At 40.1% G+C, this 27,807-nt stretch overlaps 1 protein-coding gene across 7 annotated transcripts in view; it reads left to right on the top strand.

Annotated features, from left to right (window-relative positions):
• diaph2 (diaphanous-related formin 2) overlaps window positions 1-27,807 on the top strand; it is a 367,005-nt gene that overhangs the window by 65,654 nt on the left and 273,544 nt on the right. For all 7 annotated transcript variants that reach the window (XM_056769322.1, XM_056769321.1, XM_056769323.1 and 4 more), the window contains one exon: window positions 24,921-25,060. In XM_056769322.1, the coding sequence (XP_056625300.1) occupies window positions 24,921-25,060 (140 nt within the window). The remainder of the gene's footprint in view (window positions 1-24,920; window positions 25,061-27,807) is intronic.

Below are 27,807 nucleotides of genomic sequence, written 5' to 3'. Positions count from 1 at the left end.
ATTCTCGGGCTCCTTTTAGACAAGGTGTCGCCATTGATCCGCTCTGCCAATTTCTTGATTGCAAATCCCGATGTCAAAGAATACGGCCTAATGCCATAATCATACACTTGTGATGACGAGGGAGTCGTTTCTAATCAAACGCCGCAGGTCGTGTCAGTAGTCATTTTGAAGGAAGCAATCAGTCTCTCAAAAGCAACATTTTTAGCACGTCCCATTTGTCTTTGAAACGTTACGCCGAATGACAGCGAGCGCTGAATCTAGCCTTCCCGAACATGGCTGTCGTAGCCCCCTTTCGCTTTGATTGATTCGCTAATTGTTGTTTACACGCAGGATTAGTTGGCTTGCATCCCTTGAGAGTTTCTTCATATAAAAATTACCTTATCTCGTCTGACACCGCTTCAGTAAATACTTGTCCGTTGTATAATCACAGAAAGAAAGCACACATGTTTACTTCGAGTCTCGTTCAAAGCAAAAAAACATAGTCGGTAGTACTATGTACACCGCATTATGATCCGTGCCATCAGGTAATCTTTAATGGCGATGCAGCTATTGCTAGTAAGGCTAAGGTCAGCGTCGCTTGTTGTTTGTTTGTGTCCTCAGACATGGAGAAGTGGGTTAAGCTGGTACGGTAGTTATTAAGTGTGAAAATGCTTTGGTGTGATAGCAGGAGGCGATCTCTACTCGGCACTTCTCTTGAGCTGTGTTTTAATAAGAAGAATGCACTCTTTAATTGTAGAGCGAGACCACAACAGATGCTTCACTTCCATATGAATGGCGAATGGAGATGCTAGTGTTAAGGGGGCGGCAGTTGACTCTGATGTGAAAAAAGCGAAAAAGATAAACAGAGCGAACTAGCGCAAAGCGGGTGAAATTTGAAGTAAAATCATGTGGAAAAAGACTCCTTCATTAGTTTGTTTTCCGCATCCTTTTCTTCCCAGCCGATGATGTTCTCGGCGAGTTTGTACTGACTGGCCAAATTAGGATTCAGTGGCAAGCTTTCCCAGCCAATATAAGCCCGTCAATCACATTTGTAATGCAATCGAGAGGGTGTTGATGTTCCTCGCCTCTCCCCTCTCTCCAACCTGTCGAGAACAGTAAATAATGCTGATAGTTTAGGGAAAAGCGACATGACGAGAGTTATCCCAGCACGCCACGGCGCGCACCACTGAGAGGCCAGGGAAATAGTTCTGATTGTGTTTTGCATATTAACTGACAGCACGGGAAATGTTTAAATTGGCTGTCATTTAAGCTTATGACATGGATATGGTTCTGCAAAATGAAATAAACATTGTGGTTGTTGTATCAAGACTTTTTTTCTTGTTTATTGATAGACAAACTCAATTTTGGTGTCAATGCTTAGCGTTCATCATGTTTGGTTATGAGGTTCCTGTCACAAACACCTGCAGGCAAGGAAAACATTTGTATCAATTTCTGTTTTTTTTTTTTGGGTTATTACGAGACCGGGAATTTAAAAATAAATGAAATAAACATCGCTCCGCAGATGGTTTGTTGTGATGAATTTTAGTTTGCTGCATGCTTTTGTCAATAAAACATGATCGTGCGGTAGTGCGTTCATTCCAATAATATTAACTTGTTCTTTCTGAACTGGTTTTTTATTTCAGCACTCAGATTTTACATTGGACATCAAATAGCAATCCATCAGAGAATAAAAGTTTAGCTTAGTTTAGTGCATACAGGTATTCTACCAAGTTACAGAACAATTTTGATGTTCGATCGAATGGCTTTTGATATCAACATTGTGTAATGGGAGTATTTTCCCTTGCAAAGTTAAAAAGCCTATTTTGATTTTCTAAATGCACATTATATGGTTGCTTTTTATGTTTTGCGTTGGTTTTCACTGCTGTCTGTGATCTTGTTGCTGATCTCTGTTAACATGTAATGTCTATAATGAAAATGGTTATTGCATTTGGAAAAGACACAGGAAGCTGTTCAAATGTTCTGCTCTCTGCTTGTGTTTGATCTTGTCGATTCTCAGCGGTGGTCCTTATTGACTGCTCCTCAATCTTGTTGATCTTTTGATGACGTCACCGGACCAGACACGCATAAAGGTTCTTGGTTTGATGGTGGCTGTGGCGACAGTCATTGGAGAGGCTTGTCCTTGCAACTGCAGTGACATTTCCAGCCTTTTTCTCTGACCTTTCTGTAGCGTTGGGATTAATCCAGTCCTCACACTCATCAAGTGTGTGTGTAGACCCACACCCGTCACAGAAATCTGTCCTGTGGGGCCGCGGGATGAAGAGCAACACTGTCTCAGATTTGAGATATCTTGATATGAATGGTCACCCTGAACTGTCCTTTGCTGTTTTCTTCTTTTTTTCCTCTCTCTTTTTCGTTCATTTCTCTCCCTTTGGTTTTACGTGCAGTTCACGTAAGCTTCCTGCAGAGGGCAATCCGTGACTGCGGTTGACTGCATTCTCTTCGCTCCAGGGCTCTGACAGCCCCCGAGTTTTGGATTGTTGTATAAACTATGCTATATCTGATGAGGAAATAACAAGCTGTGGCAGCTTGCGGACTTGTGTCCTTGCCCTAAAACTCTCAAACGGGGGTGTTAAAGTTGTTGCGTGTCTATCGCAGGAGCACAGGATAAGAGAACCGGCGGATCAGGAAGTAAAAAAAGACCCAATAAATGATTTCTGGCTGTACTAATGGGATTTATTATTAACTGCTTGTCAGCACAGATGCACATTGATCCTGTTTTCATGGCTGTGGGGGGGCGGAGGGGATGTTTTTGCTCAGAAACACATGCTCGTGTGCTTAAAGGCTGGTATCTAACATGATCTGGAATAGGGTCTGAGTTACAGATGTGAAGCGCAGGTGGAGAAGCGCATTGATTTATACCAGTCGGTTTGCCAGGGTTTATAGGATTGGCTAAATGTCATTCCTCTGCTTGTGGCAAGGTGACGAACTGCAATAAACTTTAATGCGGGTGGGTGTCGGGTGCCAGTCTCTCATTAAGATCAGAAATATGTCAGATTTTGAAATATTGTCTAAAATGTGTCTCTTTGCTGGTTGTGTATTCAATAGAGATGTGCTCAGCTTGTATCTTAAGGTTAAAATGAAATGTTGTGAAACAGGATATTAAAGGAGATCAATTGTAGGATGGGACTTCTTTTTATCCATCACGACTCATTGGGAATGAAAAGATGGTTTGAGATATTTGTAGACAGGTGGTTGGTCTATGTGTTGAATAAGTCATTTTGGAGTGGAGCAAACCCAGTCTGATGAAAATGTTACAAAGATAAGCATTTATGTTTTCAATACAATAATACGCGTTTATCACAATATCAGACTTTCATGCTGTGATTTTTGATTTCGATTAATGATATTATCAAGATATCCATAAATAAATATAAAAAATGAATTAAAAGAGATTTTGACTTGTTTGTGATTCTCACACGGAATTATTCACAAATATATACGTTTAGTATTAACACAACTATGAATAATCAAGGTTACTAATATCAGGATATATTGTGCCATGCAGTGATGAATCGGGCAAAATAAGACCAGAAACACGAGTTTAGAAAGTTGTCTTTACAATGAATGTTTTATTTTACCGATAGCACGAAGTTGCACCTAAAGTAAAAAGTACATTGGCCTTAAAGGATTTTAGGTTCAAGCACAGAGTAGACAGAGCAAGCAGCTTTTATATGAGACAGTTCTAGAGCAGAGGCATGGCAAGTCGCATGAAGTCTTACAGACTGCACGGTCTAGTTACTCCAAAATCTCTACAGCTAGAGCTATAGAGCCTGTCCTAATCCTCCACCCGTCCTCTTATCCCACACAGAGAGCTGATTAATTCATTCTTTCCCTTTTAATCTCACATCATCTAATGTGCTCTAGTCTCCCTCGGCATAGGGGTGTGTTATGTTGCACATTGAAGGTCAAGTCTCTGCCTCTAATTAATTGCTTTTAGGTAATATTCACCAGTCAGGGATACAGATAAGCCAGCATTTAATATTCAAGGGGTCTGTTTATTTTCCAATGTATTAGTTTGTTATTTCTTTTGATTCTTCACTTTCATGTTTTTGGTGGGAGAATATTCAATCAGGCCATTTTCTGATTGACTCTGTAGGGTTGTTGTCAATTATTTTATTGTTTTGGAGACCGCGTGTTAGGGATCCAGGGTGTGTCTGCCGGACTAGGGGGATCTCAGATGGGTCACCGGGGGAAATCTACAGCAGCACTTATGTGGATTTAGGAAATTGGTGAAAATATAAGAAGATTATTGCCATCAGTCAGGAATTTAAGCAGAGACGTTTAAAGTTTTTAAATCATTTTTTAATTTGTTTAATTCGCCCCTTTGAATTACCTTTTCTTCACTTTCTGTCCACACCACACACACACATTTCTTCCACATTGATCTTTTTCCGCCTCACATTTTATTCATTATATTTAGTTATACTTTATTATTTCAGCTCCATATACACGCAAAGAAGATATTTGTACCTTTGTTCAACTGTCTCTTTAACCTTTATTCAGTGAATACACAATCGGCCACATTCACTGTTGGATAAACTATTCACATAGCCAGGTTTGCTTCACCAAAACATTTTTACAGCCAAATTTATTGTGCTGCATAGCCCATTGTTGGGTGATGCTTGTCTTAGGCTGAATGAGATAATGTTAGTACTCCTCTGAATGGGCTGAATTCCTTCACTCCTCTTTGTGTTCAGGCGATCAAACTCCAGGGAATTTGTGTATACGGTGGAGACATTATTGCCGTCACTGGTGCATAGCAAGAAGACAAACCTTTTTGAATGTTAATCTTAGAGCTCTGCTTCAGTGTAGAAAGTCGTATCACCTGAATGGGGCGAATAGATAGAGACGAAGTGATCACTTTACCAGCAGTTAAGACAAATGTGAACGAGCATAAGTGAATTTAACACACAGCCCAGATTTCACAGTGATAGTCCATTCAAGATTGCTTGGATAGTTGGATAGGAAACTGGACAGTTTTTTTCTGGCATTAGGAAAATTGGTAAATAAACATTTATTTTTATGTTTATATATATATATATATATATATATATATATATATATAAACAATTATAATAACAATAATATAAAAATTTATATAAAATCTGTACTTTTATTCAAAATGATTATTATTATATTTACAATAAATGAACAAAAATAAAATAATAAAGAGATTTGTTATATAATAAGAAATCACTTTAGTCAAGAGGCAGATTTTTCACTTTTGACGAGGCATAAAGAAAACGGAATCCAACAGGCTTTTCTTCAAACATGTCAGTGTCAATAAAGATTAAATAATCCAGGTGACGTTAATAAAAATATAGTGAGACACGAAAGCTTGTCATGCCACCTCTGATACTTCCTCCGCCTCCACATTCCTTCTGAAAAAGGTTTTAGCAGCTGCAGTGGCAGACGAATCCTCATCACTGTCTTTAGCACACGATGCCTCCCGCATGGCCTGTCACAGCGGAGGTTACCGCCATCATCCCTTCCGTTCACTTTGCCTGTAAACACAGATCCCTTCTCTCCTGCTGGTGTGTGTTTTCATGTGTGGGTGTATGTGTGGGTGTGTTTATGGTTATTAGGGAGTAGGGGGACAGGGTCAGTGAACATAGACTTGATATTTGACATTTTTCCAGATGGTATCACAGTGCTGATGAGATATAGGAATGATGGGGGAAACTAGTATTAATATTTGTGGCTATTGATCGCGGGGCTCCATGATATAATTTCATTGCTCGTTTTCGTCTTTGCAAATATTGGGGGTAAAAGGCAAGTGACGACCACTATAAATCCTCTCCCCCCACCGCTTTTTTCCCTTTTAACATTTACGTCAGTGCTGGGTGTCGGCCCGGAGCAATAAAGCTCTTTAGCTGCAAAGGGCTTAATGCTTGCCATTGGGCAGCTCCTTCCTTTCGCTTTACCCTTGTCAGTCTTTGTCATACCTGACAACAGTCTGTGCCGAAAAGCCATAAACAGCCTGTTTCTGTCAAGCGGCGAATTTAGAGTCATAATTCTGAAATAAAAATTTAAAGGTGACATGACACATATTGTGCTTGATATTTTACTGGCCGCTTTTTCGAAGTAAAAAAAACTCAGATCAAAAAGGTATTGATTTGTTTTGCTGATGTCACTTTGTGCTATTGGCTTTGTGCATTGATAAGCTAGAAAAACAATTAGTCAAACCTAGAAAAATTTGATTTGGTTTATACTACTATTTAGATTACACTATTTACTGATTTGATTCTATGGTTATTGCGTAATTTATTGTTACAGTAGTCTGTGTTGATCCACTTATTTTAAATAAAATATATTTTAAACGTGTCTGTGTATAAATACTTCGCCGTACCTTCATTATCTTTACAGTAGTTTAATGTTCACAGAAATCTAAGTGATGAAGACCTATTCAGTCTTTTCACTTCGCTTGGGTGTTTTCAAACCGAAGCATATTTGTGAATGCAATGACAAGATAACATGCATGGTCTATTCCTCTTCAGCATCATTTCCGTGTATAAACGGTGCACAAACCAGGAAAGAATCAATTATGCATTTTCTGTACATGCTCAAAGCATGTGTAGCGGGTTTGCGTGAGCCTGAAGTGTACATTCATAACCGCACCTGAGTCGTCGATAAAGCAGCTCACCTGCTGCTTAAAACCCAGGAACATCTGGTTTCACTTCATTACCGCCAACATCCTGTCATACATTCTGAGAATTCTTCTATCTTTCCTCTTCTCTTTATCTCTCTCCGCCTGTGTTTTGAGCTGGGAGGTTGTGCGAACGAGAAAACCGAATGATAAACAGATCACCAACAATAGTATGAAATGCCAGCCCTCATTTGCTTGTACAAAGAAACAAGCTTGTGTATTCCCTCTTGTACTCCGCCATTTCTCTCTCTCTATTGTTTCTGGATCTGAATCAGGCTGAGCAGAATCTCTGGATGCCTGGAAAAACCCAGCAGACCAGCCTGCCGCAGGAGAGAGGATTCTGAGCATCCTTCAAAAACAACATCTTTCATTCCAGCACACAAAAATGCCAGGACGCAGGAGGAGAATTGGGGTCAGCCTTCGCTTTAAAGCTTGTGTGCTCAGAACCGCCCATCTGAAACAAAATCACAATTCTCGCAGAGCGTTTTACCCCCCACGACTGCCGGGCCGCCGGACTCGGCTCAGCCAAATCAAGCACACCAACGGGAACAGACGAGATAGACAGACCGACGGTGTGCGGCGCCTTAGAAAATCACAGCTAACCACGCATTGCGTTTTGCCTCGTTAAAGATTCAATTGTTGTTGTCTCCATGGTTCATTGGTCCTTCCTTTTGATGGTGGTGTTGAATATTACGGCTGTATTTTATCGCAGATGCATACCAGCCTTTTGTAGTTTCCAAAACCTGAGAATTACAAACAGAGCAATGTGACTAGAAACACAATTTATAAGTGCTCTCGGTTTGATGAAGTAAAGTGAGGAGCGGAGAGAAGAAGCCCCTTAGGGCACCTTTACCTCTCGTGATAGAGAGGAGCACGCAGTGTATATTTCACATACTCCCCCCCCCCCCCCCCCCTACCCTTGACACACTCCCTATTGTTTTTATTTGTTGTTTCGCTTTTTTTGTAGTTATTGCACCAACACATTCTGCACCGAATCTTTGAGAAGGGAAAATAAAGCCCGCTGGGATCAATGCTTTCCCGATGTCAATAGACTTGTCAAAGGTTTATGAATCTGTAGGAACATACAGCTTGAGTCAGTTCGTGCAGGGGGGGCAATTAGAGGCATCTAGGCAAAAACTGAAGTTGTTGCGGTTTTGTTTGTATTGGAGGCTCTGAAGTGTTGTGTTTTCCACCCACTACGTTTCTGCTGGCAGACTTTGCTTGTTCCTGGACATCCCTCATTAACATGTTTTCAGGCACCGAGCTTAATCCGCTAAAGCAAACCTAAGGCTTTGATAGTTCTCCAAGCATTCTATCCGATTCATCTTTACCGTGGCTCGGTAGATTGACAGAGAAGTCGGTGCAGCGCAACCAAAATTTGATCGCTGACATAATACTCAAATATCATTATTTAGACATACCATGAATTTATTGCCAATTTTGTAATAATAAATTCTGACTTTTCTTTGGGTAAGCGAGTTGATGTGCAGCCTTGAAGCTTTCACACTAGATGATGACTGTTACTGGAAGCTTCAAGTCCAGACAGTGGTAAAAATAAACCGAGATTGTGCCATAATGCAGCCAAGGGTAATTCCTTTGTGATGGTTCAGTATCAAAAGAGGAGGGGAATAAATGGGGACACATCATTACCCGGCGTACCTGTGGGCTTGGACTCCCGCCACTGAGGTTAACTGGTTTGGTTGCTCAACTCCAGTTGGCATGGCTACCATCTCCAGAGGTAGCAGCCCGCCTCCTGCTGCAGTTCCCCACCATCCCTAACCGCTTCTGTTAAAACGCCAGCCCACTCTAAACGCTATTGAACACAGAACGTCTGCGAAAACTTTAGTAGTCATCAGGTCTTTGTAACCTAGCAGGCCAGTTTTGTTGGCAGGGGTCTTTGTTACTAACATGATGGATTATTCTATCTGAAGGCATTAGGTGATGTATTTGTCACGTTTCAAGTTGTGTAGTGCTTTGAGTGACACGGGGGTCTTATATACTAGTGGATATTCCTACATCCATGAGGAGACAAGGGGGTATCTTGGGAAAAAATGAGAAATTGTCTTAAGGTGAGAAGAGATGTGCTAGCTGGCTGTTGAAAGGTCACACCTGTCATTTCTTTGCATGCTGGGTAGAAGACCAGCTACTTGCCTTAACTTGATGTACAAGGACATCACACACAATGGCTTTAGGCAGAGAACCGTGTGCATGTGTTATAACTTTATCTTCCACCCAACCCTGACACACATTTACCTACAAAATAACACGCACTTTCTATTTAAAGTACTTGCAAATTAACAGCAAAATGCAAATTTGATATCGAGGAAGGCTCGTTCGCTTCCCTCGTCTCATTCGTTAACAAATTGCACAGCACCCTAACAAAGAGTAATTATCTCACCTGCTTTCACTTAGCCCGACTGTTCGGTCTCTCTGAACGAGCCTCCGTCTTATTTCAGCGTGTCCTACTTCGGTACCAGGGCCGAGAACAACACTGGAGCTCCCAGACCTCGCCACGAATCCATGGGAGGTCCCTAAGCCGCCCCACGCCGGCTGCAGCACAGGCAAATTGCCACAGCTGAGACAAGTCTCGATTCAACAAGCTAATTAATCTTGCTTTGTAAGAGTAGTCATGCCAGAACCTCCCTGGGCCAGGCTGCTGATGCAGGCCTTCTGAAGTTTGGAGGCTTCGTTTATGGGCAGTTAAAGATCCCCCCGTCTGTTATTAGGTGGGAGCGGGTAGAGTGGCCGTGATGAATAGGTATTTCAAACGCTATTGAATGGACAGAGAAGTGAGGTGGAAGCGATTTAATGGTGCGGATGAGAAGAGAAACAGCACATGTTTGCTCAGATCTCAAGCTGAATGAAGCCAATAATGCTGATTAGGGCAGTGGGTCTTAAGAAAAACCGACCCGCTTTGCTGTAGCTTGCCGCTTTGAGATACGGCGGTGCACGCTGTGGGCATCATCCGCAATGGAGCTCGGAGGCGATGATGAATATCTTCTCTTTAATAGCTATTGTGTTTTTCTGACTTGACACCTCTTTAGCATTTTAAATTGATTCCTCTCTGTGGAAAAACAGTGGTGAGACCAAACAAACATGACCCTCTTTGGTTATGTGAGATAAATAATGCCGTCTACCCAGAGCAATTAAGGTTGGCTGTAAAGATTTTTTGGGCCACTGCTTTGTGTATGCGAGTTATTAAAAAGCGGTTTGCACACAACACTGTAAACATAGCTTCGATTTTGTCAGTCTGCCCGTACGTATGGGTTTAAGAGCTGAATTCAGATTCAGTGGTATTTATTGGAATGGTACAACGATAAATACACACAAATGTAGATAGATATGCAGAATAAAGAGAATATATTTCATTGCGGGAGTTCATTGCAGTTTTTAAAGGTATTTTTAAGTGCGTTTAGAGGTTAAATGAAAAAGTTTCAGCTTCTTTGCAAATAGAGATTTTAAAAATGTTTGACATTGACATTTTACATTTACATTTAGGCATTTGGCAGACGCTTTTATCCAAAGCGACTTACAGTGCACTTATTACAGGGACAATCCCCCTGGAACAACGTGGAGTAAAGTGTCTTGCTCAAGGACACACTGGTGGTGGCTGCTGGGATCGAACCAGCAACCTTTTGATTTACCAGTTCAGTGGTTTAACCCACTAGACCACCATCTCCACCATTTTAATCACCATGATATATTTTTTGAAATTAGTTAAGAATTTAAAGGTTGTTAGATTTGTTAAAAACTGGGCAAATTTTAAGTTTCCATCATGCTTTGCGTAAGACTGGATTTGGAGAGTAATGTTTTTAATTAAGTGTTGTTTTATGCATAGCTGCAGGACCGTATTTTGAGAAGGGGGTGCTGCAGGTATTTTTTTTTGCCTGGGCAGAAGTTATGACTGTGCCATGGGTGAGCCCATTAAGTTTAATGTTAATGCATAACGGAGGCAAAAATGTGCTGCTGCCGAGAATAAAGAAGGATGCCAGTGTGATTATAGGATTCAGAATAAAAACAAACACATAAACGCATGTTGTATGTATGCCTATGGCCAAAGCACAATCTGTTGAAACTGTATGAAACTAGCTGCGCAGCGGCAGCTTAACCACCCAAACATCAACCTATAATAAACCATGTGCAAACCAGTCACGCGATTAAACACACCTGCATGCTGCACGACGTTACACATTCTGCCTGTAGACCTAGCCACAATCTCACGTAAAGAAAAATACTGTCTTACATTACTGCTTGCCTTCATGCAAAACTGTGAAAGTGGCCTTTCTTTCGAAGTTGATGCTGATGAAGTCCTGCATGATGACATTAATATTCTGCAGAAAAAGTCTGAAATTCGTTTTTGCACCATTTGGACAAGAACGCTCGTGACACTTGACCTTCACTAACGCCGTGACGTCATGAGACACTTGTGTTGTTAATTATAACAGTCACGTTATTAAAACAAAAACAGTAACGTTATTAATGTTTTCAATGGATATTAGTGAGTAGACACAATAATAAAATGTATTATATTTATTTTTGATAAAACATATTCATTTGCGGAGTACAAATCGCCCGCCCAAGGCAGTTGTTTTTCCTTTGGAATAAATTATAAATAGCAGTTAGATGCTTTTGATACTTATAAATAGTGGCAGATAACGTTTCTATTTTTACCATTATACATTATGCAATAATAACAGAGTGTAAATCATATTTATTAAAATTATTAAAATGATGGCAACTTGATATTGATCAAGTTGCCATCATTGAGATATTGAGATATTAAAGCCCTACAACTATAACCTTACCCTTAACCTAACCTAAATTAAAAATTAATTTTAAGTCTTAAATCAATTTAATGAAAACAAATGCCTTTGTGATCTGTATTTTAATTTAAAATTCTTTCCTGTAGCTTAGTGTTTTGAGCATGGCGCTAGCAAAGCCAAGGTAATGGATTCAATCGTAGGGATTGCACAAACCAAGCAAACAAATGTTTAGTATAATGCAATGCAAGTCGCTTTGGATAAAAGGGTCTGCCTAATGCACAAATATAAGAAAAAAAAGGTAAAATAGCTATTTGAGAGTTGGATTAGAAGACCGGTCTCCAGTGCCACGCTATACAAACTCCTTACCCCACTGGATTCGCTGTTCTTACACTTACTCTATTCCAATCACATATTGGTGGGCGGACCTATGGAAATAGTCTCTGCCTTTATTTATTTATTTTCGCTCGACTCAAGGGGGCAGCACCCCCTTCCCACGGCTATAGTTGCATGTGCTTTTTAGTATCAAGAAACACTTGTGTTAATTTTTCATTTATCTTTGAGATGTAGAAGAGTTTGTAATATTTATGTGATTTGTGGTTACCATAACAATCAGCAATCTTTTTTTGAAAAACATTTTTGTATAAAGGTTAGAATTGAAAAGGATTATAAAGGTTAGAATTGAAATCTAAAGCATAGTGGATAACCAAAATATGTTCAGAAATTAAAGTGTTTATTTTTCATGAATTCAGATTTAATTTGTCAAATTTGTGTTAGCAGGTCCAAGGTTTATTAAGCTTTATGTCAACATGTCATTGCCATCGCATCATATTGGAGACTGATCAAGGTCAAGATCAGAGTTGTTTCAATGGTGAATGATTAAATATATAAAAAATAAACTTTAACTTAGTTTAGTAGTTAAATGTGCCTTGAATTGAAGATCACCCACAATTTAAAAATAAAAATATATCTGTATCTGTTCTCTGTCATGGAGATTCAGCTGAATCCAGGGTGTCTTTCAGTAAGAGGGAAGCATCAGATGCTCAGATGTGGTGTCATTAATCACCACCGTCCTTTTGCCTGAACAGTTCAGGAGCCAAAAGTCAGGCCAGTGTCACAGACACATCTCATCTCAGCAGGAACACCACCCGGCCGTTAGCAGCTAACTCAAGGGGCTCTGTTTAGCCCTCACTAAAAGTTCCCCAAGTTCACCACCACCACAGGCTTCTTCTGTTCCTGTTCATATCTGTCTCCGTCTCTTCCTCCATCTCTGCACCAATTCTCTTGGGCACCCCAGCTGCTCAGCTGTCAATTTTTCAGTGATGGACTCCAAACTAAGTTACTGTTCTAGTTGGAGTTCATCTCTTTCTTTCAGCCTTCCCGTTAAATCTAAAATGTGAGGCATCAGCTCATTTGCGGTAAACACACTACAAAAAGGGCTGGTCCATTTGTTAAGTGTAGATTGTGTGTTTTTTTTTTTAGCTGTCGGTTCACATCAGACTGTGATGCTCATTTATTTCTTCCCTCACGTCTCCCTGCTTGGTGAAACTGTTTGGGTGGCGCTGCTTCTCCGTTGTCTGCAGGAGTCAGTTCATTAGACCCATATGCTAGAATCAATTCAGCAGAGACTCCAGGCTGAGCCCAAATGAGATCGGCGGTGATTTACCTTTTAAATGGGGCTCTTGTTTACACAGCTATGACACCGGGTAAATATGCTAAAATGTTGAGCTTGACTTGATTGGGCTCCGTTTGCCCTTCAAGGCGCTAGCGAAGTTACCCAAGTAAACTTGCCTATATTCTCTTTCACGTGTATTGAAAGAGAAAGTCCATGCAGACCTTTTTAAGACTATGAGATCCATTGACTGCCCTTTGCAATTGATTGACCAAAGGATGAAATAAGCACTCGGCTATGTGGTGTGGCGGATCACCTTGAAAGCCTTTCTTCTCTACCTGGCCGTGGTCTGCATGCAGGCAACAGCATTAATATGGATAATAAATGCAGCAGTAAAATAAACTTTCATGCTGTTTTTTGCTGGCCAAAGAGAGGTGTTTATGTGCAGTCTGGGCTTTGTCTCCGGTGTATTATTCTCTGTGGTTGTTTTTCTGCGAATGTGGGTATTCATTGAAGTAAAGAAAAAAGTAATATATAACTGCTTATTTTGATAATGCTACACTCTAATAAAACGTGTTAATTATTATCAAAATTTTTGTATTACTGATTGTTAAACCACTACTTTTGTGTTTATTGTGCATTTAATTAATAAAAGGGACAACACAAGTTTGAGTTAAAAGTAAATGGAGATGAACCGATACTACATTTTTACACCGATACAGAAAGCTGATTATTCAGAGGGATATCTGCTGATGCCGATTATGATTAAATAAATATTTCTTAACTTTCTGAATGTTGAACATCAAACTGGTGATTTTTCTTGTAATTTTCGATATACATAGCACAAATATCTTAGCATTTTCCTTTCTTCTTTTGATTGACAGGAGACAGTATATCAGCACTGATAATTGGCTGTTTTTCAACTGTAGGACGATAGTGTGAAAATTGGCTATTAACTACCGATACCGATTGTTGGCCAATGTATCGGTGTGTCTTTTAAAGTACCAGAAAATATGTCGTCTTTAACTATGAAATGTGTTAAATTAAGAACTGATTGTGTTGTTTTAAACACAACAGTTTTTAGAGTGTATATGTTTGTTTTGTAATGGAGTGAGCTTTCTTTTTTTTATGTTTGTGGGCTTGTTTTCCGGCTCCAGAGGTTTAATTGTGTGTGAACATCTACAGAAAGCAAAGTATACTTTTTAATATTTGTTTTTTAAAGTAAGTGTTTTTTGGGGCAGCATACTGTATGTTTAAATGTTGTAAGACAAAACTTCTAAGATCCTGCACTGTCTCTGCGGAATGTATTTGTGAACATATTTCATTTACTCTCTCTAACCTGTTTATATTTTAAACAGCTGATTGAGTTTGTAATTTACAGCACGGCTTCATATTCCAAGCATTCCCCAAACAGTGATGCTCCTTTTATGTGTGATGTGTAGCCAAATACAACCGCTGTGATTTTTCTCAGTAGACCAACTGTGTGTCTTTAGTCTTTGCTTTCACCTGACAAGCTTTAAGCTGGGTTGCAGAGCTGATGAAGTGATCTTAATATTGTTTCTTGCATCAAGATCCAGGAAAGGCATCTCACTTCTTGCGGCGTCCTTTCCTCATTTCTTTTTCTCAATAAAGTACCGATGAGACAAAGTGACTTGTTAGTCGTCCTTATCCTCAAAGTGACAGATGTCCCTCCTGTCTGGCATTAATTTGTTTCTAATTGAAAGGGTTGATTAAAATGCAAGAAAGCTTGTTTGTGAGCTTAAAACATTCACAGTACCGCTGAGCTACTAAGAGCTGGACATGATTATTAGAGACAGACGAAAAAAGGTCAAGTTGTGCTCTCAAACTCGTTTAACCACAATTTTAAAGCTTATGATGGGAAAAAGTGTTAGAATAGAACAATTTCTATGATATTCTGTTACTGTATTTCTTATTAATCTATCGGTTTAAGACCTTTTTAAATGATATATTTAAGGTGCCAAATAGGGTTGCGCATCGGCACTTGTCTCATGAATCGATTACGATTATTATGTCAACCAATCGTTTTGATATCGCAATACATTGTGATTGTGTTGCATCATCAATTTGAAATATTACTGCACAATTTAGTTCGTCTCCCTCACACTTTAACACTGTCTACGCTGTGCGACACGACAAAGACAAGAGAAACCATGAAGAACAAGGCGCTTGTCATGCCACATCCACTCTTGTACAAGCTTTAACTGTTGCAGCTGTTTCTTGTCAAAGCCTCGAATATACATTTCTGTGGTGCGCGCTTGTTTGATAATGCAGGCGTCTTTATCACGTCGAATGAGCACTTTACTTAAATAACTTAAAACTGCGGTCCTAGTTCAAAAATACATGAAAATGCGCTTTATTTACAGTGCATGCAGCTTCCTCCGCACACACACTCATTTGAACTTGGCAGAATGATATGATGTTTATTGCATGTTATTATAATCAATTACTGTAGATGTTTGTATTCAACGATATAGTTATCGTTCGCATCTTCTTCGCGATGCATCGTAAAATCGATAATTTTTGACAGCCCTAGTGCCTAATGCAAATAATTTTATTTCTTTTTTGGGGGAGAGCTGTCTTTGATGTACAAATATTTTATTAATGTATTCATTTGCCATGCTTATTGAGGCTGCCCTCATCTCCGGAATTTTATTTTATTTATCAGTAAACAGCCTCAAGTTGTTTGGAACAGGTTGGTTTTGTCCTCTCATCTTTCCATGAATTTCAGAGTTGCAGTGAGAGGTCTTTAGATATATCTGACTCCAGTAATGTTTTATTGATGGTTTCATATTTCTAGATTAAAAAAAATGAAAGTTTTCTTCGGAATCCATTTTGCATGGGATGGAATGTTTTAAGGCTTGATTTCCTGCATACTTTTCTCCCCGTCCTCTTAAGAGAGAGTTTGGGAATGGCCTAACTGAACCTACAAACGGCAGTTTGACGGTCCACACTTGACTTCCAAAAGTTTTCAAAAATCAAAGGTGAAGGACATCTTCAACAATCTGGTGCTTAAACTGACAATAAAGCACTAAAGCCACATGTCTTGAGATGGAAATGATCAAAAACATTCACTGCAGATTTATTTACAACCAGAGCATAAACAGAACGTGCCAGACAGCCTCGCAATAACAGTGCATCACCTCCATCTTAAATGTATTTGTTTTTGACACCTTGTTGAGGTCACTGAACTAATAATTTTGTTAACAGATCTTGAATTGATATAAAGTTAATTGTTTTTGAAAATTATTTTTTGACTAAGGATTTTTTATATCTATAAAATAAATTATAACTGCTATGCTCCAGCCTTGCAGTGTTTTCGTAATGGCTTGACTTTTTTACATGAAGTAGTGTAAGTATCCTCCTGCTTGGTTGTGCAAATATTTTGTTTGCGGGGTTAATATATCAGTGTGTGTTTACATTTTTGGTTTTTAGCATTTTGTTTATGTTTTAACTGTCTTGTTTCAATGTCACCATCAAAGCCACCGTTGACAAGATTTCGCTTAAGTGAGCAGCCCTACAAGCAGTCAAGAGCTGAGTTTTCCTGTTTTTTAGTCTTGGGCGCTTTATTCAACAGCAACAATCTTTACCGTTGGGCTTTATTTTTGGATATCATGGTTTTTGTCTATAAGTAAAGAAAACCTAGCTGATCGTGTTATTATTGCCTCTGCTCTGTTGCTTTAAAAAACATACACTTGCCTGGTAGTTCAGAAGAAAAAGGAAAGCATTTACATCAATGTTCGAAAGTCATTTTATTGCTGAATGCAGTCATTGAGGTCACTGCATCATCTGATCACTGCACATTTGAATCTTCAATGATTCCTGGAAAATTTGCTTATTTTATTTGAAAACGTATGCGATCCATCTACAGTACATGGCATAAAAGCTTCATAGAATTCTTTACCTTATAATTTGAGTAGATTGTAAAGTCATGACATATTAGTCGAGCATAAAGGTTTGCGACCTGTGCGCTCTCTCCGTCTCTGTTGTTGTATGGCCCACCGGTCTTCTGCATTCTGTGCATCACCTTCCCAAAGGCTTTTGTGACTGTGGGGCTATTAAACTAAATTTATAGGGTATTAAACTCTGTGTTTGCTGTGGAATACCGGGAGAAAAGATTCTAATGCTGTAATCTCATCATGTCGTGCCAACTGCTATCGTAGGAAGCTTTTCAGGCAGCCTTTTTTAAATCATGCCGTAGCCATCACTCTGCATCCTTGGATGACTTGGCTTCATGCCAGAGACCCGTGTTTTCCCCCATGAGCAGAAAATTGTGATTCAAATAGTTTTGTAAGTGCTGCGCTTTGCGTTGTTTTCATCTAGATCTTCCCCAGCTGCTTGTGCTGAGCAGGAGTGCTGTGTGCTTTTAACAGCAGTGCTGTAATGTGTGGGTAGAAGATGTGAGCTGATGTTTGATGGATTCCATTTTAAAGTGACACGCTGGTAGTGTTAAGTCAGCTAAGTGGTTGTGGACTGGTAAAACACAGCGTGTCTGTCGCTCAGAAGCAGACGCATTTAAAGGAGTTTTCGGGGTTAAAAACGACTTGAACTGTATCGACAACATCTGTTACAAGATGTTGATTACCGCTTACTATAATAGTCTATGGGGTGAGACATTCTGGAATGTTAAAAAGCAATAAACATGTACATCTCATATTTTAATTCTCAAAAGGTTGTATCAAATATAGACAATCTTTTAAGCATCCCGACATTTTCGCGTACTTCGTGACAAGTCGTTCTTTAAGCACGGCAGCTGGTCTCCTTTAAGGCCACATAGACCGTTCCCTGTGGGACATCACTCTCGTGTTATCACTCGTGTGTTGTTCTTTAGAAAAAAGTGCAACGCTGCAAATCCTGATGGGATAAAACTCGGCAAGCGCGACTCCCTGGACACATCAAAAGACTTATCGTTGAGTAGCAGGGCATGTCCTCGGGGTCTTTCAGTGGGTGCTATTGTCCACGCCACGCAACTGATGCTACTTTCAGCTGACATTTTAGATCAGAAAGCCTCTGGAATCTTCAGAGAATAGGGTTTATTTTGTATGTGTGTGTTTATGTTTGTAAGAACTTTCTGGATTGTATGTTTGCTTTTTTCCTATGGAGAAGGTGCTGGTTCCCTCTCTATAGGACTGTCAATCAAACGCTAATGAGCAGTATATTACGGGATAAAGCATCGGCAACCACTTGGCTTTGATATGGCTTTGTGTGCACTAATTGCGACGATTATATCTGTATTATTTTTCAAAAAGATCAGTGGGGCACTCCAGTAATTTTCATTAATCACCTAAAAGGAGAGGTAATTAAAAACCCCATTATCACCAATCATTTTGGGTGTTTATGGAGGGTTCCGAATATTAATATAATTTAATTCTCACAAGACACTGAATGCACAAAAGATTATTTCAACGTAATATCCTGCTGTTTCATAGCGTGCATATCTGCTCTCTGTGGAGTTTTGCCTTGCTAGTTTTGTGCTGTTGGAGTTGTTAAATCACATCATTGCAGTTGTGTTATTATGGTACGTTAACCTGACTGTCACGCTTGTGGGTGCATGTTGGTGATAACTTGTTCTTTACTTGGTTTCTTATTGCTGTCGTTGAGATATCGGTCACGTGAAGAATGGAAGTAATAGAGACGTGGGGGTATCGGCTGCTGGTTTATCTAAACATCTGTTTAGTCTCTGTTGAAGTGACACTCACTCATGAACCATAATTTTACAGAAATATTCCAGTGTGGCGACCTCACGCGGAGATAAATTACTTTCACTATCGCCCGCGTCCATCAGCTCGTAATCATGCTTTCCCTTCACACATATCAGACTGCAAACAGACGGACATCTGCTGATCTCGATCCAGATCTAGAGCGAGATTATTCTGGAGCATCCAGCGTGCAATTGACTAGTTAATCAAATTCTTCGGTGGGAGGCTAAGAAGGGCTGGCTCCTTTGGAGTTTGTGGATGTTTTTCAGGATTATCAAGGGCATATGCAGTGAGCCTTGTGGTATGGATGTGCCCTTCCTAATTCTGGGACACTTTTGATTTCTCCTTACTTAGTAGGGATGTAACGATTCACAGTGAACCGGTTGAAAATCGATTATAATATGTGACGATTCAAGTCGGTTGAGACGAGATAAAAATCGCAGTACATGTTTTGGACAGCAGGGGGCGCTGTTTTTCTGCAATCTTGGTAAACGTGGATATGCTGATAATTCTTAAAAAAGTAAAAGTTAGGAAAAGCACAGACAAAATCTTTGTTTGTTTATATTAAAGAGACTTTTGTATATTCTTTTTTTAATTGATTTGGAATTTGTTTTAAAGCTGCAATTTAGTTCAGTTATTTGACATAAAATATATTTTTATTTTTTTGCAAGGAATTGTGCAGCATAGAGAAATAATAAAAGGCCAGTTGTTCATAAAAAAAATTCCTCAACTCATTCTGTAAAAAAACGAGATAAAATCGCATTGTGAGATCAGAATTGTGAATTGCATCGCATCGTGAGCCGAGGGAATCGTTACATCACTAATATACTGATATATGATGACCATAACACAGTATGGGTTGTTTAATGTTGCATTCTGCATATGTTGATTATTGCATGTACTGTTTATATAGATTGTGAATATAGACACCAACTAGATGTATGATATACATCTTTATCCACACATTATGGTAAGAGTCTGCCTCTGTGCCTGTCCCAAAGTGATATTGACAGGCACACTGTTGTAATTGTTCCGTGCACTATTGTCTATTGCAGGAAATGCTGTTATCGACAAGTTGCCTTTCAATAAGTCTGGGAGATGAACACTTTGGGCTTTTGGACCAAAGGACTGTATTGGTCTTTTCTCTTTTATTTCTTCACTTTCATGCTTTGTAGACTATCTAGGAAGGAGCAGCATGGATTCTCAAAAGGGATTTATTTGGGACGTTCAAAATTTATCTTACACTATTTTAATCATTTCATTTTAAAGGGATACTTCACCCCAAAAATGAAAATTGTGTCATCATTTATTCACCCCCAGGTTCTGATGATCACAAAAGAAGATATTTGGAAGAATGTCAGCTATATTAAAAAAATCTCTTTCCCCATTTCCTGCCATTGTAGGGACGATAAATTATATGTGAGTCAATGGGGTATGAAATCTGTTTGGTTACTGACATTATTTCAAATATCTTCCTTTGTGTTCACTTTCTTTTTCTTTACAGGTTTGGAACAATCTAAGGGTGAGCAATGTTGACAGAATTTTCATTTTTGAGTAAATTATCACTTTAACTGTTTTTATAAATGCCTTACTATAAAATGTAATGCATCAGTCAGATTTTTTACTTTGTTGAGCCGTTGATTTCAATTCGCAAACTTACTGCTAGGTGGCGATACGTTTCAAACACAGGAACTTTAAATGCTGCCATTTGGGGACCAAACTAGGTGTTAGACAAGGGATCTATCTCCTTCTCAAATCGTTTTGTCTCTAGCTATCACTCCATCTGTTGTAAAGTCCCCCTTTATATGTGCTTCTTTTTTGAAAGTGCACATTCACTTTCCTTCTGCGTACCTCAGTATGTTCTTCTTTCTCTGTCAGGAGTTTCTCTGGATCAGCACTCAGACCGATTCCTCGTTCTTTCCAGCTAACAGCAGAAACCCAATTAAAGTGAAGTAGTGGATGTGGCTGTCTGCATGATTAGTGTGGTCTGGTGTAATGTTGATATCATCCCAAAGGATTGAGCTGGCCAGGGTCATTAAACAGCATATTATGGCCAGTCTTTGGTTTCCAGAGCTAAGGGTCAATGTATAGTGAAACCAGGAACTGTCTTTTCTTGGGTGGATTAGATTGACGCTTCTGTCTGTTTTTGGTAAAGAAAGGAATCCAGAGAGCACTTCCACCTCCGCTATTAATTTCTTAATATGGTCCAACAGAAAGTGTGTAGCCTTTTTGTACAGTTCTCAGAATCCTGGTGCTATTGCATAGAACATATTGCAGCTGTCCTTCTGAATCCTTGTATCTGTTTCATGTTTTTTTGGCCAATAAATCCCTGCAAGTATCTAACCAGTAAAAAGTATCAACAAATGCTTGTAAAGTTTGCCAATGCAGTATTCATTTAAAAAAATAACGTTTATTCTGTTTTCTGAAAATCAGTGAAGTTAGACATCCAAGATTTCTGAAGGACAGCGTCTGTTGTGGGTTTTGTATGTGGTTGCTAAGGTCTTCTGGGCGGTGGCTGTGCTGTTGTCTGAATTCACTGCTCTTTAGATATGTCCCGGTTCCTTCCTTGCATGTAAATAGGAGACTTGTGCCTTATTTCAACACTTTCACGTTAAAAATATCTTCGAAAAGCTTTAGTATTAGCTCTTTTTAACAAGATGCATAATTTAAGGTGTCATTCATGTTCGTAGCATGAAGTGTGCCAGATGATGAGTTTAATACTTAAGGACGGGGATTTAAACAAATCCCCAACACTAGTATGAGCAATAGTAAAAGTGATGTTAGCCATAGCTGTTTAAGCTAGGCGATGAGCTGAGGTAACTTTATCTGCCTCTGGATTCTGTCTTTGGCAAAAATATATCAAGAGTGTCTGCTGAATGATTGAATTACTGATCTTTGATTGACAACTTTCGTTAGAATGGTTGTTTGCTGTAAGATGCGAGAACCTGAGCATGTGAGAGAATTGAGTGGTAAGGAAACGCATGCAATGTAAAACAGAACAAAATTCATCCCGCTTTTTCCAACCCAAGCACATTTTGAATGTGTAAAGGTACTCAACTGCTGAGCAGCCATCATTTGATACTCTAGTGAAGTGGAAAGCAGCCTTCCCTGTGCTTCAGTGACTGGATTTGAGGTACAGTAGCTGTCTTAAGCAGGTCTGGAAAGAGCCATGGGCAACTACAGTTATTAGCGACAGTAATGAGGGAAGTAACATCCTCTCTCCACACACCCCTCATTACTTTATTCAGCCAGTTTTAAGATCACCAGTCATTTTAGGGTCCCTCAGATCCCCTCAACAGAACTTGAGAGGCAGATGATGCGAGTGATCTTTAGTCAGATCGAGATCAAGACCAATTCATGAGTGAGGATCTGCCTGAGTAAAAAGGGTGTAGTGGGATGGGTTGGAGAAGAAAGCATCTCCACTAAGGAGAAGGTCAGAGAAGGCGACCGAGTAAAAAAGGAAGTGCTTAAGTGAGTTCACCTCAATTTAAAGTGCAATCTCACTTTAGTCAGTCGTGAACCTCAGTGTATCTGTGCTTGTTATTTACACATGTGATGGTGCCAGAATGCAGGTCAGTGCAGATGCGCAGCTGCCAGTCAACATCAAGGCTGGTTTCATTACGTACAACCTAACTCATCCTGTCGTTTTTGCCACCAGCTCCCGCCCACGTCCCTACAACTGTTTAGACCTAATACCAACACCTGCTGATCGCACCAGAGTAAATCACCCCACTGTCTGCTATGTTTACAACATGTTCTGCAGACTCAACACATACAGTGCCTCCCCAATGCAGCCCCCCCACCTGCCTACAGTAATGGCTCATTTATTTTCCTGTTGCTATATAAACCACCAGCGCTGTCTGTGGAGACTTTCTTTTGACTGTGCCTCGACAGAGAAGAAGGAGACTCTGTCACACAAAGATGTCCTGTTTATTCCTCCCAGACTGCCTATTAGTGCTGCCTGCCTGCTGGGAAAGCCAGATCCCGGGACTACGGCTTTAAAGGCAAATTTTTATATCGGAGGAGAAACCGCTAATACCATCTCCATATTACCCTACATACATCTCAGTCTGCATTAATTCATCTTTCCGTCTACAAGGGGTGACTTTGACAGCCCACCCCTGCGCCCCCTCGCCCCTTTTTCTTTCCCCCGCCTTGTTTGGCAGGTTGTTGATCTCAGACGGAAAAAAGCGTTAAAAGGAAGGAACACGCGGATGACATAGATAAAAAAGATGGAACGCAACGACGCGAAAATAAATAAATAAAAACAAGGAAATTGACAAGCATAAGAATAACGTAGAAATGAAGTGGAAAGCAGTAGTATGGCACACTTTTGCTTCCTGTGCCCAAGGGGTTTTATTGAGCGCAGTGCAGATAACGGATTGACAGTCATCAGTCTATCTGCCTGCTGTGTTAGAGTATAGACTGTAGTCACCGAAAATTCACAGTCTTGGCAGCACACAGAGAAAATGATTTCAGCTAGTGCAATCGTCGGCTTGTTTATATAGGTGGAAAGGGGTGGTAAGACATTCTGACACAAAATTGATGTTATTTTATCCGTTTTCAATTCATAATGAGGTTTTATTTTACACACCCCTGTTTGTCCAAGGGCTGTCCTCCATGCTGGGGAAATGAATGAGCAGATAAGGAAAGAAATGGGTATATAAAAATGCAGCATATATATATGCACAAATAATAATAGTGAGGGTTTGTGGGTAAAGAGTACTGAGATTTCAGTTTATGTGCTCACGGTCAGGCAATGCAGTGAATACAACAAACAGAGTGAATCTCCTGTCATAAGTCAAAAAAGTTCCTACGTCCCTAAAGTTCTCCAAATAAGATAGTCTAAGAATGCCAGCTAGTCAGTTATTTGAATTATTTAACATAAGCATAATTTATTTTATAGTTTTAATAACATTTTTAAAGTGCTTTTTTCCACGTTCAAGTTTGTTTCTTTTTTGCTGTTTTGAAATGTGCTTTGGTCTTAATATTATTTATTTTGGTTATTGTTATATAGGTTTAATTATTTTCACGTCATTCTTAGTTTTAATTTGGCTTTTATTTGTCATGTTACGTTAATAATTTTAGTGCCTCAACTTAAACTTATTTTAGTTTTGTTACGGCAACATTTCTTATTTAAGTTTAGTTTAGTAATGCATGTTATATTTCTGCCTGTATTTCATTAGATTTCCATTAACAGAAATAATAAATTACATTTTTAGTTAACGATAATAACCTTGCTCTGTATATGAACTGTATCTAACACTTAATTGGACTGACCAGTTATTTCCGTTGGCGTTGTGTAAGTGAAGCTCTTCAGTGTTTAACTTTGTCCGGCCTAATCAACCGAACAACACAATCATTTTCCTACTATCGCAGTTTTTTTTCAACATTTTGGGATGGAGTATCCCTTTAAACAAAATGTTGTCCATATTAGCACAAAATGGTTTTGCTAATAGTTTACTTTTGTGTGTGGGACTCCGTGTGTACTGTTGAATTAGCATGCGGCAGCTCCTGCTGACTAGACTGGCTGGTGTCTCTGTGTCAGTCAGTGCTGTGGGTGGGAAGTGTGCTGATTTAGGGAGGAAGTGAGTCTGCAGTTATGGAGTGTTAGTAATCATTCTCACCTGCTGGAGACTGGAGATACAGCTGGGAGCACATGGGTGCTGCCTGATCCACAAATCAGCTGTTTGTAACTACATCCCCCTCCTAGGATTTTCTGTCTGTTGTCGGATGACAAAAATTGACTTGATTTGAATTTATATCAAAGACGTATATGAAATCTTTGCCATCCTTTTGTTCATCTACTAGATTTTACAAGTGTCACTTTGATCTGTCAATTTAGATTGCCTCATCATTTGTTTTATCAACCAAGTATTACTGTAGCTCAATTGATAGGTCATGGCACTTGTGACATCAGGGTCATTTGTTCAATTTCCATAGAGCACACATAAACCCTAAACCTTGAATCTACTGTAAGCCCCTTTGGATAAAGACATCTATCAAATGCATAATATTCACGTAAAAGCTGTAACGTACTGTAAGGCCTTTTTCCTCATTCTTTTCATTCTCATGGACTAAAGCAATGGCTAATACAGATGCTGTTATTAACACGTGACAGGTCTAACAGGGTGTAAAGTGCAGCGTTGCAATGATGGATCTCTTAATGTGTCTCGTTCCCACAGGGTGGACTGAGGAACAGCAAGCACGAGTGTACGCTGTCGTCACAGGAGTACGTGCACGAGCTGCGCTCGGGGATCTTCGAAGACAAACTGCTCAACTGCCTGGAGTCCCTGCGTGTGTCCTTGACCAGCAACCCCGTCAGGTCAGTGCTGGGCTATCCTATCTGCGGCGCTAACCATTTCAGTTTTAACCTTTCATCTGTAGGTTTTGATGAAGATCCTGACACATCAGTACTCGTTTCAACCACCCTCTCATTCCGAAACGCAAAGTCAAACCTCATTTTCTTGTCCGCAGTCTTGTTGGAATTCTTTCGGGATGCTAATTGGAAATCTATCAATGGGTCTTTCAACCTCGACTCTATATGGATCCCCAATTCTGGTGAAATGAGCATAGCGCATAGCCTAGCTGCCTAAATGAGTGTAGCCTCCAGTCACTTTGAGCCCGGCCCTGTCATCTCATCCTGCTTCTATCTATTAAGGTCTAATAGATAGGAAATCCTTTTTTTTAACACTTCAGACAGCCAGCGATTCTCTGAAACGTTAATAAGCGCAGTACCACCAGCAGACCAGACGCCTTCCCTTTCAAGTCCCCCGCTTAAGCGCCTCTCCCGCCGTTGCCCGCCTGCTTTTTTAATCTGTTTTGATCACGCCTAATGTACTGCTGAAAATTATTTAGCATTTCTCAAAGCCCCCACCCAGCTCATTTCTGGCGAGCTTTTATTGGCCCCTCGTAATAAGGCCCGTCTCAATTCCCTCAGCCCGCTCCCATAAAGTTGTCTCACCTCCCCTCTGGTGGACGGGATCTTCAAATTTAATTTGGTCCCAGTACCGCTGTGGAACACTATGTGACGGCAGACCCTTTCAATTATTTACCAGAGCACTGTCTGAGAGATGGCTCTTAATGTGAATCAATGAGCACAGCATATAAAGTGGTCATCACACCATCGGTGGGCAGACAATCTCTTTAGGTCCATCGTTGCTCTCTGGGAGAGAGGACCTTCTCAGAGCCGAACACAAGCGTTATTTGATCCACCGCATTATGCTGGCATCAGTTCGGTCTCGCAGGAGAGATCGTGTGTTCAACACCCACCCAGCAACAGATGTGTTCTGCACTGGAAAGCAATTAATAGACGCCCCTGCCCCGCTCCCCAGATGCCAGTGCAGTGCCACGAGTCAAACCCCGAAATGACTTTGCCATTGTTATCCCGTTACAGAAAAAAGCCCAGAATTGTAAGTTGTAGCGCCTCGAGGTAATCTCTTGTTATTGCCCTAATTAAAAGAATGCATGGCATCTTGTCGTGTTGTCTTTATCTGATCATAACAGTGTCGAGGCCCCGTGTATCCAATTATTTACTCCACTGTTAGCCATTAATCATAGGAAACAGATACGGAATGTTGTTCTTTAAGAAACCAACGAGGGAAAAAAGATGATGTGAAGTTCGGCCTTGCTGGCTGAAGACGCTTTGGCGTCAGCACATCCTTTCAGTGAAAGGGCAGTTTGTGCTGAGGGGCCACCGAGGCCAGGACCACCCTCCGGGCGTTTGCAAATGGCTGAACTTGTGAGTACCGAGAGAGTGGGGGGGCATTGAGCGGTGTCTCACCCGCCCACTGAAGGTCAGGCATTACTTGGAGAGAGGCACCCTGGGGTGACGCGGTGTTCAGAGATGCTCACGACTGCGCTGGTGTATTTCTTCTCCGCCTCCACCTTTCTCCTCAGTCTATCTGTTTCTTTTAACAGCGCTGGGGGGATATACAAGCTTCCCAACTGCTGTGTGGTGTTACAATTAATATGAGTGGAGCTAATTATTACGGATCACAAAACAGGAAGAATCCATCCCGTGTGCTGAATTCAGTATGGTAATGTAACCTTTACAGTGCTGGGGTTTATGTATTTGGGACAGCCGTGCAGAAGATACCGGCTTAATGCACTGGTTTATAACAGCAGTCTGTATTAACGGACAGCTTCATGCGTTTCAACTTTGTGCCGTTTTGTAAGGACCATCTAAAAATGATTTGATGACACAGATAGCGGCTAATTCTCAGGCATTAAAAAAGTAGCCTTCTTGGATCTAGAAAGTATCGAATAAAAAACTCATCTGCATTCTATCCCACACAGGAAGAGAGGGATGCCAAAAAGTTAGTTTAATTCCTATGGGACCTGACTCATTTTTCTATAAAGTTCTGGTTAGGTTTTTCATATTGCACTACCTGTAAGTTTTGAAATGTTTGGGCATACGGCTGAGTGTGCTGAGTGAAAAATTCAATTGTGATGAAAATGACCTCAAGTTCCTTCCCTTTGCCAAGGAGCAATTACTCATGAATCCCTTTAAACCTTATCTTCTCTCCATGAAATATGTTAGAGTGTAAATTTCTTTTAAGTCATGATTCCTGCAACATGCTCTGCTCCATAATAATCACAAAGTATTCTCAGGAGTGGAGAAACAGAGACGCGAGGGTTAAATGCATGAGTGTAAAATGGCACGCTTATCACAACTCCCAATGCAAACAAATGGCCTTTGACATACCGTAGCTATTGGTACTGCTTTATAATGTTTGCCAAATTTTTAAGCCAAAATGTTATTATGGCCCTGACTATTAACATGTGTAAGTGAGGTATAGGATGGTGTGTTTCCTCGACAGATGTTGTTAGTGGTTCCCAGTCCTGGTGTATATGTGTTTGATTTGGGTTGAAGGTACACTCTGCGGTATTAGGAAACCTCTTATATATCATTGCATTGGGATAATTTTTCAGATTTGAGAAAAAAGAATTAAAGAAAAAAAATGTAATCATTTTAGTGAGATGGATGGGCCTTAAAGCGAAAGTTCACCCAAAAATGAAAATTCTGTCATTATTTACTCACCCTCCAAATCTGTATGAATGTCTTTGATC

This window comes from Triplophysa dalaica, chromosome 16 (assembly GCF_015846415.1).
Source record: "Triplophysa dalaica isolate WHDGS20190420 chromosome 16, ASM1584641v1, whole genome shotgun sequence".
NCBI lineage: Eukaryota > Metazoa > Chordata > Actinopteri > Cypriniformes > Nemacheilidae > Triplophysa > Triplophysa dalaica.
The sequence above is the reverse complement of the archived record's forward strand: the minus strand, read 5'-3'. Positions and strand labels throughout refer to the sequence as shown.